Genomic DNA, 17308 nt, shown 5'->3' with positions numbered 1-17308 from the left:
TTCGTATTCTATTCAGTCAGTTTTTATATTAAGACTAAATTCTATTTTCATTTTATCGATATCCATCGATATAAATAGAAAAACGCATTTTTTTGTTCTTACATCACTATGTCCTATATGTTGGGATGGAGCCTATGACTATGTCCCATTAGTTTACCTATTTCGAGTGTATGGAAAGTTAAAAGACTTGTCTTCTTTGGGCTCCCATTTCTTAGTATTTCTTGCGTGTAGCTTGGAGTTTCATTTCTAGATGTAATGTAGAATATCTCTTTTACCATATTGAACATGGTTAAAAAAGAGATATTCAAAATCATCGCGCGACTACCGACGGAGTCCTTTATTTGTTGGTTATACTGTTATACTATAATTGACTAATGAATTAAGAACGATCAATTTTCAGTATAAATGAACATTAGAATTTTTGCACTTTGTTAGTTTGCAATTTAAATTACTAGATTATTAAAGGCAGTGATACTCTCAGAACATTAAATTGAGATACAACATACGGCCTGATACAGGCCTACTAGAAATAACAATTCTTTGTTTAGGTCAACTTTGGATTCAATAATATGACTGGCTTTATATTTGTTGGTGTACATCAACAGAATGATATTAAATTTTTGCCAAGTGCTCTCGTCATCGGCCACAAAAGTGCCGTTTGTTTACATTTCGCTCAACATGTATCAGTTCCTTCCGTAGTTGCGGGCTACGTCCAATTTCTTGTAAATTTTACATATTAAATTGCAGTTGAATTAACAAAAGTTGCAATGCAAGCATCATCTTATGTCTGGACATTACGAGAATTAGCACGTCATACTAAATCAAAGACTGCCATAAACAAATTTTGTTCAAACTTCTTGTGCCTTGGCAAGGGGTATAGAGGTCATAGCCATAGGTCTACGATCGCCAATGAAAATCTTAAACGAGTGCAAGTACTTAAAGATAGGAATATGTGCAACCAGATTGGTGTTAGATATTGCAATGGATCTGGAATTCTTATTATGCGGAAACTCGCTAATTTAACAGCTCCGGGTGGAGGTAATGTGATAGGAAATATACATGATGCCAACTCTCTTGTCTTTTATCATCCAGAGTGCACAGAAAATACTCGAAAAGAAATAAAAAAAAGTTTTACTACCATAGAAAATTTCATTAGTGAAGAAGAGGAAGATATACTAATGAAAGAAATTGAACCACATATCAAGAGACTACGCTATGAATTTGATCACTGGGATGATGTAAGTCTTATACATACATAGTAACCAAGGCTTTTTCCCCCCTACAAGGGAGGTAGCCAAAAAGAAAAAGGCATAAAATCATTCCCACCCATTCCATCCCTGAATACACTCCACACCCCTCCACCCTCCCTCTTATCTTAGCACCTCCCAGATGACGGGTCGTCCCTGCACCTTGTCCACTGCCCTGGGTCAGAAGCAGTGTCACAAGACACAGCACATCCACAGCAAGGCTGCTTCATTAAATCGGGGACCCCCCCCCCTCTCCGTCCCCCCCATGCATAAAAAGAGAAGACAGGGAGAAATCCCTTCGGGCTGCGTCAAATTTTGCTCACACATACTACCTCACCCCCCATCCCCCCGCCCATTCCACCTCATGCATCACAACATCATCCATATACAACCATTCTCCATTCACCCCTGTCTTCTGTCCTCTCCCATCCTTCCTCAACAGACATTCCCCTCTTCCCCAAAGCCCCCTTCACCCCATCCATCCACCTCATCCTAGGACGTCCCCTCATGTTCACTCCCTCCACATCTGCCTTCCACACCTCTTTTACTAGTCTTTCTTCACTCATTCTTTCCATGTTTCCAAACCATCCTAATACTCTTTCATCAACCCTATCTCCCAACTCCCTTTCCACCCCCGTTCTCCTCCTCACCTCCTCATTTCTCACTCTATCTAGCCTAGTAACCCCCATCATACTTCTCGGACACCTCATCTCAAACACATTCAAACTCCTTCTCTCTTCCTCTCTTATGTTCCATGTTTCTGCCCCATACAGTGCTGTTGGCACAATCACTCCTTCATATAGTCTCCTCTTAGTATCCATTCCCAAATGTCTATTCCTCATTACACTCTTCAATCCACCAAGGCATTTACTCGCTTCTCTCAATCTACATTCTACCTCCACCTTCACTCCACCTTTTCCTGCCACATTTGCACCCAAGTATCTAAAACTATCCACTTCCTCCAGTCGCTCTCCCTTAATGCTCACTTCCAGTCTACTGCCACTTTCACCCCTTGTACATCTCATCACCTTACTTTCACGCACATTTATCTTTAGCTTTCTTCTATCATATACTCTCCCAAACTCTGTCACCAACTTCCTCAATCCCTCCTCCAATCCTGCCACAAGCGCAGTGTCGTCCGCAAACAACAGCTGGCTCACCTCCCACTTTTCTCCATTTTCTTTAACCATCTCCAATCCCTGACCCACTACCCTTGCATTTACCTCTCGCACTACCCCATCCGTGTATAAGTTGAACAGCCAGGGCGACATAACGCATCCTTGACGAAATCCCACCTTTACCTCAAACCACTCACTCTCTCCATTTCTAATCCTGACACAAGCTCTACTACTCTTATAAGAACTCTTGACAGCTCCCAGAAGCTTTCCTCCTATCCCATATATCTGCATAACCTCCCACAGTGCCTTTCTGTCTGTGGGAGGTGTAAGTCTTATACTACTAATTAATACACTGAACAGGGTCAGGGTGGACTAAAGGTCCCTGGGCAAGAGTTTATGCATTCTGATAATTGCATTCTTTTGTGTTTATTTCAGGTCTCATGAGTTATAGGTGGTACTAGGTTTTATACTATAGAAGAAAGATATATGAGCATACTAGGGAAAGGATAACTTTAGAGGATATAATATATGATATGAGAAATCCTCATAAAATCTGAGCTAGGTCATCCACTGTTATAAAAGATTATTTTCAATATGTATTTCATTATCAATAACCAGCACTTCTATTCTTTGGGATGAAAATTAGCTAAAGAGATTAATCTGTTGCCTTTGAGTTTGAGCCTTGACCTTGTGGCTTGTTCTCTCTCAGAGGAGACCAAGGGCATCAAGGAAGCTAGCCACAGCCATGGTTCAACCTGTCACTCAGTGATTCTGTGTAGCTGCCAGGATGAGGGAAATGTATGGCAATATAGTAAGATGTGCTCCGTCTTCTGTATAGTGGATACATCTGGAACAATTGGAGTCTATTGCCAGGCTGATTCAGTATTGATACTGTTTTAATACCCTGTGGTGACCCAGATAGATATACCAATACAATTCTTACTTCTTTTGCAAGTAATTTTTCTGTTGAGTTAATTGTTTAGATAGTTTGGTGAAGTATAGAATTTGGTTAAAAAAGAAGATAGTCACAGAGGTGGTATAGGGGAAATTTAAGGAAAGTAGCGGAAAGGTAGGATAGTAGAAGTTGACTTTGGTCTGTAGTGATGTTGCTAAAGTCCTTAACCAATTACATGCATAAAACTTATGCAGCCAGGTATGGGGAGATCACATCTATGAAACAGCCATTGTTATATTAGGTATCCTAAAGAGTGTGGAGGAAAATCATATTCTGTACTAAATAATAGAGGACAACATAAGTTTTGCCTTGAGACTTTGTTGCTACCCCATAGAAAATAGTTACATCTTGTACATGAGCTGGTTGTGGAACCAGTGATGGGTGCAAAAGTGTGGGTCCTGCAAGCTAATGAATTAGCTTGCTTTGCTTTGATCATTTTTTGGGTATTCCAAATGGTCACACTTCAAAGTAAGAGGTGCTTCAGAGTCTGAACTTACTAACCAACCAGAACCATGGCATCACTTAGTGGTCACTTGATGTAAAAAGTGGTGAGCCTGTTTTTCTCAGGAAATTGTTAAAAGCATTACCTTCCAGACTAGCCAGGATCTCAAAAAGATTGATTTTGAAACTTAGAATGGCAGAAAATGTTCATTAAATCCAGAATCTGCTTAATGAGTACTGTACAGGAATTCTTATTCCTTTAACCCCTTCGATACGATGACGCCTACGTAGGCGTCATGAGGAGCAAGTGGGTACGTGAGGATGCTGATGTCGGCGTCTTGATTATATATATTGTAGTTGTACCTGCATGGCCCCCATATTCTGTAAATTGGCTTCATCATATTTTCTATGGTTATCAAAATTCACGGGTGAAAGAGAACAAGCAATACAGCGGTAACTTTATTTTTTATAATGCGAGTATTGTGACGCAACATCGCACGTCTGGCAGCTAATGCTGCCTGCGAGATTTTGGCCCAGAGCGAAGGGGTTAAAGTATTGGGATATACATACATTTATTATTTAATCTTATTGATTAATATCAAAGTATGAAAGTGGTTATTGGTTCAAGTATCTGTTTGAAATATCTTTGCCAGCTTTGATTTTAATCTGTTCTGATTACAGTATATTCATGCTGCCAATAAATTGTATTTATTTATTAATTACCTATTTTTGATGTACATAAAAAGGATAAAAAAATATTTACCCAGCAAGGGATGATCATAAAGTGAAATATACTCTTTTACTAAACAAAAGTCTCTTGGTTAATGTATTCCATTCTGATATTGCAGGCTATCCATGGATACCGTGAAGTTGAGAGGTCCAAATGGGGAAAGGCATCATCTGCTATTATTACCCGCTTAAGAGATGCTGCTTTCCCTGAGCCATCCTCTGTCATGCCCCTTGTACATGTACTGGACCTAGCTGAGGGAGGAGTTATCAAACCTCACATTGATAGTGTTAGAGTGGGTACTAGTGTTTTCCATCTCCTTTTGGACATTATATAGGATAATATGGCATTTTGAATAGTAATGGCAGTTGATTATATATAGGGACCATGAGGCATTGTGTAAATAAAAAAAAAAATTGATTAAATTAAATTGGGGGTAGGGGGAGCAGAAATGTACCAGTGTCCACAACATCAAACTATTTTTTTTTTTCCAGTAGAAGTGTCATTTATGATACTAAATCAAGAACAATTGAAAAATTCTATCCACGAATATATGTAATGTAGTAGTAGCACTAATTGTACTTAGACTATAGAACACATCTTAATATTTATAGTAAACATACAGATTGCTGTCGTTGTTAATTCAAACAAACCACATAATTCAAATAGAATAATTATTTGATCAGTTATGCAAGTTTGCATAAAATAGATGTGTAAATTAAGAACTACCTGTAGTGGAAGAAGATAAGATAAAGCTGCCTCAAGAATGGAGAAAGGAGATTAAAGGTTATGATTGAATGAACTATCTATTGTTTCTCTGACTGGAAACTCATGGCTCCATGGCAGCATGTAGTGGGCCTTGTTCTTTCCCATAGATCTCACTGGAAAGAAACATTTAGCTGTGTTTTACAGATGTGGGACTGTTTTTATATCATCACCTAGGAAAAGGAGGGGAAAAGTCACGGGTCATCAGTGGTGGAAAAATTGTGAAAGATGAATTGAGAGCTTAGAGGGAACATAAAGAGAGCATGCATTTTGGAGGTGAGGATATTGATAGAGCTTTGGAGACAATATCCTGCCCACTATTGGTCCTAGAGATAGTGGATATTCAAAGCTGTAACAAAGTTTATTTACTCTTACAGAAGTAAATAATTTACATGTGCTTATGTAACTATACTTCCATCACTTTTTAACTAGATTTTCATATATTGCAGTTCTGTGGAAATATAATAAGTGGGCTGTGTTTGCTTAGTGATGCTGTGATGAGGTTGGTGCATGATAAAGAGAAAAACCAAATTGTAGATGTTCTCCTCAGAAGGAAAACACTGTACATCATGAGGTATGTATATTGATTATGCTTTTGATAATTGAAAATTTATTGTCTCATTTGGGAAAACTTGTTTTATCATTGGTTCATTTTGGTTGGTTAATGGATGAGGTGAAAGGGTCTTTGGGCAAGAGGGGAATGACTGTTGAACAAGGAAGGGAGAAGGTAGGAGATAGGGGCGAGTAGAGAATGACTGTGATTGGATTATACTTTGATGCAGCCTGAAGGGATTTCTCCTCCTCTTCTCTATTTTCCACATGAGGTGACAGAGGGGGGGGGGTCACCAATTAAGTGAAGTGGCCTTGCTGTGAATATACTGTATCTTGCTGCACTGCTTCTGACCTGGGCAGTGGACAGGAGACAGGGATGACTTTTCATCCATGAGGAGCTAAGATAGGGTAACAAGGATGGTGGATGGGAGTGGAATGTGTATTTACCTAGCTGTATTATACAGGAAGGGAAGCTATGCTCATAGTGACCCATCTTTGTATCTTTCAGCATCTAGTTTGTTCTTAAATTCTTGTATGGTGTTTGCACATGCCATTGTTTTGTCTAATTTGTTCCAGACCTCCACCATTCTGTGTGGATTTTTTTTTTCCCCCAGATCTTTTCTATAACTATCCTTTTTGAGTTTCTTTTCATGTCCTCTTGTTTTTCTTTTACCCCACTGGTTGATTAGACCTTATCTATATACTTTTCACATTACAGCATGAACTTTTATGGTATTTATGTTTGACCAGAATTATGTCCATTCAACATTTCCATTATATCCATGAAAAATATTGTAGCAAGCTTTCCTCACCAAATTTGCTCCCACATAACATTATTCTCATCTTATTTCTAAGGCTATACCATGTGCTTGACATGCATAATTATACTGACTCATTTTTATGCACCTTGAATGGATTTCTTCTTGTCTCTTGTGTAAATTCTTGAGTGGGGGTCAACTAGCTTTGGCTGTCGGGCTGTGAAGGTGTGGTCTCTTGCTGCATTGTCTCACCTAAGCAGTAGGTCGGAATGAGCTTTTATCCTCAAAGAGGTAAGATACAAGGGACAAAAATTGGTTTGGGATGGATGAAAGGTGGGTGTATGCTTTGACTTGGCCATTCCCTTTATATATGGAAAGAGCCTTTTGATATGTATATATTTATGTGTGTGTGTGTGTGTGTGTACAGTTTTGTTCCTTGTATGCAGCATACTTAAAGCCAGATTATGACTCCCCCATTGTTTTTTCCTCTTTTCATATTTAAAACTCTGTGCATTCTTGCATGTTGGCCGTATTTACTTGGCAGTGACTGCTGAGGAATCTCATTACTTAGTACCATGACCCTAACCTCACACTATAACAGACTCGCCCAATGTCTGTGGTCTGTTACTTACTTGTTACTTGTTTCTGTCTAGAAGCACTACTTCATAGCCATGGTGATTTGCTGCTTCTGCCTAACCTGGTTTCTCTTTCTTGTAGAGACACTTGGAGTATTGTGTAGAAGGTTCTACACTGGGCTGTATACCCTAGCACAGGGGGTTATGTGGTACTGTTCTCAGGAACCTCTCTGCTGTGCACCCAGACATGCCCCTTATCTCCTTTGGGAGCGATTTGAAGATCTTCTCCGGGGCTGTAGATGGCAAGCTGTGTCTCTTGCATTAGTGCCCCATTCTCCCTGTCATGTAGGGTTGTAAATCTTGGGTTGTTGGGTCAGGCACCAGTCTCTCTAGGACTTTCCAGATATAGATGGCCCAATCCCTGTCTCTACAGCACTGCTGGGAGTACAGGTCCAGTTTTTGCAGTCTGTCCCAGTAACTGGGGTCCTTCATGCCCTGAATTTTCCTAGTGAAAGACCTCTGTACTCCCTCTTAGCTGTTGTATGTCTCCTCTCCTGTGGGGTGACTATAAATGGATGCAATAATCCAGCAACAGATGTACAGCTACACAGAAAACTATCGTTAGTAGGGGTGTCGAAACATCCGCTAATGAACATAACCTCATGATACCGAAGGGTTGGTATTTCTGGGGTTCGAATTGTTCGAATTCCTTCTGAATGAATATGAATCGAATAATAGTTCCGCAGTTCATATGGATTCACTATGACATGATAATCTTATTTCTGATGGAGACTTCAACTTGTCTCAAATAGTTTCGTTGTTTTGTGTCAAAATGATTAGCGTGATTTACTAACGATAGTTTTCTGTGCAGCTGTACATGGGCCTTCCATAGAGTCAGCAGTCTCTCTGGGTCCCTGCTGGTGAAGGTTCTCAGCACCCAGCCAGACATCATCTTGACTTTCTTAACTGTTTCTACTGTGGTGCTGGAATGAGCAGTCCTCACTGAGGTCACCCCCCCTCCCCCGGCATTTGACGTGGGTTGTGGCTGTGATTTCTTGTCCCCCTTCTGCATACAGCATTGTTGTCTCTTTTATTTCATGGTTGTGTCCTTGCCTCAACATTTCAAATTTTTCCTCATTGAAGTACATTTTGCTTGTAGCTGCCCAAGCATACACCACTTCCAGATCTTGTTGGAGGCAGGGCACTTCTATGCTGATGGCGTGGTGACTCATGCTAATGTTGTCGGTGAACATTGTGAGGAAGGAATCACTTACTTCCTCACTGATGTCCATCATGTACAACAGGAACAGCAGTGGGCCCAGAACAGATCCTTGCAGGACCCCACTAACCACCTCTGTCTCTTGTGACTTGTATACATCCACCCCTACTGTTTGGTGTCAACCCGTAAAAAAGTATTGGATCCAGATGCATTTCCTGATATATCAAGGGGTTTTATCTCATGTAGTAGTATGCCATGATCTACCTTGTCAAAGTCTAGTAACACAACATCTACCTCTTAGAACCCTACCCTAATTATGGTCCTTACTTTACCTCCCCCTAAGAAGGCCTGCTCTGCTGTACATGCTATGGATCTAATTATAAATACTAAGACAAATTTAAATGAAGCATGGAGAGAGGTGGGGTCGGCAATTAAATGAAACAGCCATGCTGTGAATGTGTTGTCTTGCTGCATTGCTTCTGATCCAGGGCAGTGGACGAGATGCATGGATGACCCATCATCCAGGAGGAGCCAAGAAAAGAGGGAGGGAAGGGTGGTGAATGGGAGTGGAGTATTTGGGGACGAAAGGGGTGCGAGTGGATTTATGCTTTTGACTTTGGCTACCTCTCTTGTAAGGGGTAAAAATCCTTTGGTATATGTATGTATACATGATTTATATTTCATATTTTTCTTATCCCGTCTAAGTTGTGGCAAGTGACAGGGAAGACCCTTCATCTACATGGTACCAAGATGGGAGGGGCAGTGAATGAGTGTTGGATATTTGTAGAGTGTATGTTTTAAAATGTCTTCCTCCTTTGTTGGGGGAAATAGACCTTTTAGTACATATATAAATAGTTTCCTTGATATTCCACAATTTTCCATTGCAGGGATGAATCCAGGTATAACTATACACATGAAGTTCTGGGCGAGAAAGATTCGTACCTCGGCAATCTCAAAGTCAAGAAAGGCAGAAGAGTGTCTTTGATACGTCGTAATAGACCTATAGATTAATTCAAATAATTGAAATGGAATACATTTTTCATTCTTAATTTGATCACAATATGAGTACAGAAATTTGTATTTATAATTTCAACATCTTGAAAAAATCATGGTTGTACATAATTTCATTGTTGATTCATCTGAAATGTGATAAAGTGACATTTTTTGGTCGTTTCTATTTAGTTGTCCTCACTTGTATATATAGTATAGCACCATTAACTTGAAGGTTTGTGCCCTTATCAGTCTACCCTGATCCTAGAAACTCATTTTCATGTATCTTTATTTTTTTTAATACAAAATTTCTTCGTTGAATAACTTGGGAGACTGAACCGACAGCCTTAGACTATTTCCTTGGAACTGTCGATCTCCCACTTAAGTGAGGTGGGAAAGTGAATCAATTGTTCACACTAAAAATTATTTTTCCATATAATGAATTGTGGGGATGGAATGGGTGGGATTGGATTTTATGCCTTTGTTTTTTGGCTACCTCCCTTGTAAGGGGGAAAAAGCTGTTGGTATATGTATGTATAATGAACTGATTAAGTGAAGTAAATTGAGTGTAGTCATCCCCTGCAATAGCATTTTCTTTCAAAAACCTTTCCAAATTTGTGTTTTCTTTGTGTGGCTATCATCAGGAATGTACTTCTTGTACAAAGGTACATTCACATACCACGGGCTTTTTCCCTATTACAAAGGAGGTAGTCAAAGTCAAAAGGCATAATTCCATTCCACCCCTATCTTGGCTCCTGAATGATGGGTCATCCCTGCATCTCGCTTATTGCTCTGGGTCAGAAGCAATGCAGCAAGGTATCTTCATTTAATAGGTGACCACCGCCCCCTCATGCAGAAAAATATTAAGATGGGGGGGGGGGGGATAGATAGAAATATCATACATAATCACTCTCTATCTCCCACACACTTCCTTCCATGTATCAGTATCATCCATACACAGCCATTCTCCATTCACCTCTATCTTTTGCCTTCTCCCTTCCTTCAACAGACATTCCCTCTTGCTCAAGACCCCTTTTACCCCATCCATCCTCAGTTGACCCCTCATAGTCACTCTATCCACCTCTGCTTTCCACAATTTTTACTAATCTTTCGTCATTCTTTCTTTCCACATGTCCAAACCATCCCAATGCTCTTCAACCCTATCTCCAATCTCCTTTTCCACCACCCACTTTCCTCTTCACCACCTCATTTCTCACTCTGTCCAACCCTGTAACCCCATTCTTCTCAGACATGTTTACTCTTTCTCTCTTATTTTCCATGTCTCTAATGCCGCGTCCACATGGTCGAGCTGTGCCTGGCAGACTTTGCCCTTACCGGGCGAAATCCGCAGACTCTGCCCGTGAAGTGTCCACACAGCTGTCGATGGTGGTTGGAGGTTAGTTGGCCACAAGCAGAGGTTGGGAGGGAGTGGTTCAGTGCGGTACAATAACCATGGTTCCCACCATACTTGGAAAGAAGGTAGCACTTTACAGCATTATAATTGCTATCTAAAAAAAAAAAAAAAAAAAAAAAAAAAAATCACGGAGACATTTCTGGTGCCGGGAGTGGTTACAAAGATGTGATTTAACGGGAAGCTCAGTGACAATCCTTCGTGAATTGCAGGATGAAAATGAACAATTGTTTTGCAATTACATGAGAATGAACATAAGCAGCTTTTCTGTTCTCCTTTCGAAAGTGGAGCCATATATACAAAGGCAAGAGACAAATATGAGGAAAAGCATAGCACCAATAGCATGTCTTGTCGAGACCAGTACACACTAGCACTATGTGCGGACATGGTGTAAAGGTAACTTCGGTCTGTACTGAGCGGGTTTGCTAACTTTCCTCGCACCTCACCTCGTGGGTTTGGCAGCGATGTCAGCCCTCCATCCACTGCCCGCAAATGGCGCCGGGAACAGACAGTTTGATAGTTTGCCCTGTGTCGAGCAAAGCCTTCGTGCCCAGCGGACAGTGCTCGACCGTGTGGACATGGCATAAAGGTGACCTCCATTAAAGTAGCTTTGGTAACAATACATTGCTATTCATATGATCTCGTATCCCTTGAATTATTTTGAGTACTAAGAATGGAACTACACAAGTGTTTAGACCGTAATTAAAGGTTAAAATTACTTGCATTTAAAATATTGGGTTTATGGAAATGAAATATTGTGATTGTGTAATTTTTTTTTATTAAAAGTGTATAATGAAAGCCTTGCCAGAGACATGTTAAAGATGTGAAGTAACAAAATAAGCAGTATTCATAAACTTTATTACACAAAACAAGGTGTTATTGTAGGGAATGAAAATTGCTCCAACTAAAGAGAACCTAACGGTCTCTTTCCATTAATGACAAAAATAAAAACTAGTCATTCTTTATTTCTTCTTCTTCTTTGATGACACTGTTTCTGTTGGAGCTGATGGCTGTTCCTGTACTGGTACCCACTTGAGAGGTGACCGCCTATAGATAGGCCATGGAGGCAGAGTTACCTACAATATGCAGCAATTATTAGACAAATAATAAAGTAAAACTATATACAACAATAAACTTGGAAACAAGCAAGTCAAAGTTGGCCCAATACTAGATAGGTTAGAGTCATGTCTTGTATGAAGACATGAACACCAGACCTTAAGATAATGCAGTAGAGTAAATTCTTTTTGCATCACCTAGATTGCCTATCAGATGCTAGTATTCATTCCCACCCAAGTTGACTGGTGGGTGTAAGCCAAGCTTGAACCCAGACCACTTTACTGCAAGGCAAGCATTCTACCACTGAGCCATGCCACTTTAACCCCATGTGATGATGATGATATGATTTAACATCACAAACTCCCCCCTAACCCCATGTAACCACCCCATAAACCCATGCCCATGTATGTAATGGTTTAAGGTTTAATGTCACACACACACCCCTATTGGGAGGCTAGGACGGTACCCCTCACAGAGGGCTTTGTGGCGTGAAATTTAATAAACCATGCCATTGTTTCAACTTCGCCGGTGGCATGATTCAAACCGCCCTCACCTCGACCTTTGCCGCAAGTAACGACGCCCTAACCCACTCAGTCATAAACATAATATGGATGAACAGTTCCAATAGTATATACTATACTGTTGCACACCCTCCTAATGAGCAAAGGTAATACACATTAGGAAGAGTTTTAGTGAGAACAAAAGAGCATGAAAAAGTTAGACAGACATCTCATACTTACTAAGCAGGCTAGGACCGAGCCACCACCTAACATAAGAATGGTCTTGAAGAAATCTTGAACGTGATAGCCATACAACCATCCTGCTGCCTGAAAATCATATTAATCATTACTGATTATAGTGTTTTGAACCATAATAGCAATAACATAAACCTGCCACAAGAAGTATTTTCAATAAGGGTGATTAGTGTAAACTCCCCCACATCAGAAGGCTGGGATGATTCCCCTTGGAGAAGACTTTGGAGGATCTTATTTAACGAACTATGCCTTTGGTCCAACTCGCTGATAGCAGGGTTCAAACTGTCATCACCTCAACTCTGCCACATAGCAACATTCTAACCCACACGGCCAGCGAGTATCCTATATATATATATAGGATGCTCAACAATGTGAAAATATGGCAGCAACCTTTCAGTCTATGAGGCTAGCTGTATGATAGGGTTCAAGGTATTGCGCCATATTACTTTGGTGTTTATCTAAATGAAACGAACTTTCCAGTTTGGCCTGTACTACAATAATACCTTTGTGGTAAGTTTCCTCCAATCATGATGTCTTCAACTCCCTTCTTTTGCACACCTTCCCAAACTGTCACTAACTTCCTCAATCCTTCCTCTGATCCTGCTACAAGCGCAGTGTCGTCGGCAAACAACAGCTGGCTCATTTCCCACTTTTCTTCATTTTCTTTAACCATCTATCCCTGACCCACTACCTTTGTATTTACCTCTCATACCACCCCCTTATACATGGATGGGGTGGTGTGGGAGGTAAATGCAAAGATGGTCGGGGATTGGAAATGGTTAAAGAAAAGTGGGAGATAAACCAGCTGTTGTTTGCTGATGACACTGCACTTGTAGCAGGATCAGAGGAGGGATTGAGGAAGTTAGTGACGGAGTTTGGGAAAGTGCGAAAGAAGGAAGTTGAAGATAAATGTGGGTAAAAGTATGGTGAATGGGAGAGTAGTGAACATGAGGGGACGTCCTAGGATGAGATGGATGGATGGGGTGAAGGGGGCTCTGGGGAAGATGGGAATGTCTGTTGAGGAAGGACGGGAGAGGACAGAAGACAGGGGTGAATGGAGAATGGTTGTATATGGAAGATGTGATGCATGAGGTGGAATGGACAGGGGGATGGGGGGTGAGGTAGTGTGTGTGACAAATTTGACGCAGCCTGAAGGGATTTCTCCCCCGTCCTCTCCTTTATATGGGGGGGACGGAGAGGGGAGGTCGCCGATTTAATGAAGCGGCCTTGCTGTGGATGTGTTGTGTCTTGCGACACTGCTTCTGACCCAGGGCAGTGGACAGGGTGCAGGGATGACCCGTCATCTAGGAGGTGCTAAGATGGGAGGGAGGGTGGAGGGGTGTGGAGTGTTTTCAAGGATGGAATGATTTTATGCCTTTTCCTTTTTGGCTACCTCCCTAGTAAGGGGGAAAAAGCCTTGGTATATGTATGTATGTTAAAGTATGGTGATGAGATGTACAAGGGGAGAAAGTGGCAGCACACTGGAAGTGAGTATTAAGGGAGAGAGACTGGAGAAAGTGGACAGTTTTAGATACTTGGGTGCAAATGTTGCAGGAAAAGGAGGAGTGGAGAAGATAGAATGTAGATTGAGAGAAGCAAGTAAATGCCTTGGGGAATTAAAAAGTGTAACGAGAAATACATTTGGGAACAGATGCTAAGAGGAGATTGTATGAAGGGGTGATTGTGCCAACAGCTATGTGTTGGACAGAAACATGGAACATAAGAGGAAAATTTTTAAATGTGTTTTGAGATGAAATGCCTGAGAAGTATGGTAGGGGTTTGGCTGGAAAGAATGAGGAGGAAAGGAGAGCAGATTTGATGAAAGAGTATTGGGATGGTTTGTACACATGGAAAGAATGAGTGAGGAAAGATTAGTAAAAGGTGTGGAAGGCAGAGGTATAGGGAGTGAACATGAGGTATCAACCACGGATGAGATGGATGGATGGGGTAAAAGGAGCATTGGGAAAGAGGGGAATGCCTGTTGAGAAAGGAAGGGAGAAGACAGAGGTGAGTGGAGAATGGTTGTGTATGATGCTGTAATGGGGTGGATGGGGGAGTGTGGGAGTATGTGTGAATATTTTGACGCAGCCCGAAGGGATTTCCGTCTTCTCTTTTTCTGCATGAGGGGAAAGAGTGGGGGGGTTATTGATTAAATGAAGCAGCCTTGCTTTGGATGTGCTATGTCTTAATGCACTGCTCCTGATCCAGGGCAGTGGGCAAGATGCAGGGATGACCCTTCATCCAAGAAGAGCCAAGAAAAAGAGGGGAAGAGGGGGGGGGTGAATGGGAGAGGAGTATGTGGGGATGAAATGGACTGGAGTGGATTTATGCCTTTGGCTACCTTCCTTGTACAGGGGAAAAAGCTAATCAAGATGGTAACAGAATTGGAATATAAAATCACATGTAGTGATTTTCCTTGTGATGTGCATACACTAGTATAAATATAACTAGGGAACATGGAAATATAATTTTGGATACAAAATGTTATAATCGGGTATTACCGGTATACATCACAGTTTAGTGCACCTTAAATACCCAAAAAATTTATGAACCTAGACTGTTCCTTAAATATCTTTTAGAGATAATAAAAATAATAATAACTAAACAATAATAAATTTTGATTACATATATTTTTAATGTTCTATTTTTATTAATTTTACTGGTATAAATATTTCATATATATATTTTATATGTAATCATATTTGTATATTCATATAATAACTAATATACATTTTAATGAAAAAATCAAATAAATGAATAAAGGCGAAGATGTATGTAAACAAATAAATAAATAAAGGGGAAGAAGATGTATGTAGACAGAGATTAATTATCCTATATACTATGACTATCAACAGTCTGTTCTAGCTAATTAAGATATTAACTATCCATATACCAAGAGCTTTTTCCCCCTTATATGGGGGATAGCCAAAGGAATGTACCTACTCCCACCCCTTCCACTCCCATCCACCACCTCTTCCCCCATCCCATCTTGGCTCCACATGGATGATGGGTTGCATCTGAAATCCGCCCACTGCTTTGGATGGATCAGATGTAAAGTAGCATGACACAATACATCTAAAGCAAGGGCACTTCACTTAATCAGTGACCCTTCTCAATCCCCTCATGAAATAAAAGGAGGGGGGGGGGGAGAAGTCCCTTTGGGCTCCATCAAAATATCATTCACATAACCATCCCCTGACCCACATCCCTCCTTTTTTTTGCATAACAGTATCACAGCCATTCTCCACTCGTCCCTATCTCCTGCCTTCTCCCTTCCTTCCTCAACAGACATTCCCCTCTTGCTCAATTCCCCCTTCACCCCGTCCATCCATCTTATCCTCGGTCGTTCTTCAAATTCACTCCCCCCCCACCTCTTTTATTAAGCTGAGGAGTTCCAATCAATGAAATTCTATGCAACATATTGTCTTACATCATAAATACAATAAACTTAATATCTTGGTGCATTGAATTTTATTTTCACATAATTATGTTAACATATATGATTATTGTCATCCCATAAAATCAAATTATATATTAAGCCAACTATAAACACTTACCCCAAATGAAAGAATGATAATATGGAACAGTCTTTCTGCCAGCCTTTGGCCCTCATAATCCTGAAATCAATTCAACAAATGAATAAATAAATCCATGATGGCTAACAATGCTAAATATAAGGAGAGAAATATATTTCTATCATATATATGCTTAATTATATAACTGCATTAGATCAGAATAAGTGTTCCGATGATATCACCACTATTTTGTAAATACTATACATTCAATCCTTATCACCATAAGGACATTAGTATTTAGTACTATGTAAATATTCTAACTTGATGAAAAGCAACAGGAAAAAATTGACAATCTCTACAATATCATCATCTTAATTTACCAACTCGATGAAAAGCAACAGGAAAAAATTGACAATCTCTACAATATCATCATCTTAATCTACCGCAATTGCATTCTGGGGTATGGGCACCATATGGTGCAAATAATCCTTTCAGGTAGGGCAACTGATGACTAACCTCAGGATACAGATTACAGGTTTCAGTGAATTTTTAGTAGCTATATTAATATTGAATATTCTACTTTCTGCATACTCTTCTGATTATCATTATAAACTAAAGCATTGAATATATATTCCTACTAACCCAGAGTTTTACAGATAATAATGTACCCAACTTCCAGAATTTATATACTTGAAATTATTTGCTTTTAGTTAAACTAGTCACTAGACTAGTTCAGTCTGACCTCAATTCTCAGATCAACTGAATTTCAATAACTGTACCATAGATAGAACCCGGTGCATTGCTATCCGAGAAATATCAAAGGCAATTTACCGTGCATCTACTTCTTCTTATATTTTTTCTTCTTTTTCTTAAAGTACTAACATTACACAATATTTGCAAACCTTTTTGATTGAACACAAGAATAGGGGTATATTCAATTATTCAGTATATCTGAAACAATTACCATTTCAGCACTCATACAGAAGTACTTTACTCGCAGATTATGTAGTCCAACGAAATGAAACTAACATACCATATGAACCGGAATTCCCATGACAGTATCCATTAATTTAAAAAGAAATCTGTCCCTGACCACCAGCCAATCTCAATTCCGCACGTCTTCAGGTGATAGCACAGCCGCACATTTGCAGCTATACGTAGCTGTCGTTCGTGTAAACAATAAAATTAGCATCTTAATTAATAAAATTGCCATTGCTTATATTA

At 40.0% G+C, this 17308-nt stretch overlaps 2 protein-coding genes across 2 annotated transcripts; one reads left to right on the top strand and one right to left on the bottom strand.

Moving 5' to 3' along the window:
* Nucleotides 1-645: 645 nt before the first annotated feature.
* On the top strand, nucleotides 646-9932 carry LOC143028191 (alpha-ketoglutarate-dependent dioxygenase alkB homolog 7, mitochondrial). Its single transcript, XM_076189967.1, has 4 exons — nucleotides 646-1238; nucleotides 4610-4783; nucleotides 5703-5827; nucleotides 9245-9932. The coding sequence occupies exons 1-4, from the start codon at nucleotides 768-770 to the stop codon at nucleotides 9366-9368; spliced, it is 894 nt and encodes a 297-aa protein (XP_076046082.1). The 5' UTR covers nucleotides 646-767; the 3' UTR covers nucleotides 9369-9932.
* A 1587-nt stretch (nucleotides 9933-11519) lies between these two features.
* Nucleotides 11520-17252, bottom strand: Spase12 (Signal peptidase complex subunit Spase12). The gene is made up of 4 exons (XM_076189968.1): nucleotides 17118-17252; nucleotides 16127-16186; nucleotides 12555-12641; nucleotides 11520-11834 (listed from the first exon to the last, which is right to left on the bottom strand). The coding sequence occupies exons 1-4, from the start codon at nucleotides 17148-17150 to the stop codon at nucleotides 11721-11723; spliced, it is 294 nt and encodes a 97-aa protein (XP_076046083.1). The 5' UTR covers nucleotides 17151-17252; the 3' UTR covers nucleotides 11520-11720.
* Nucleotides 17253-17308: the final 56 nt, after the last annotated feature.

Source organism: Oratosquilla oratoria, chromosome 9 (assembly GCF_046742065.1).
Source record: "Oratosquilla oratoria isolate Oo_2021 chromosome 9, ASM4674206v1, whole genome shotgun sequence".
Classification (NCBI taxonomy): Eukaryota; Metazoa; Arthropoda; class Malacostraca; order Stomatopoda; family Squillidae; genus Oratosquilla; species Oratosquilla oratoria.
Note: the sequence above shows the minus strand (reverse complement) of the source record. Positions and strands in the feature narration are given on the sequence as shown.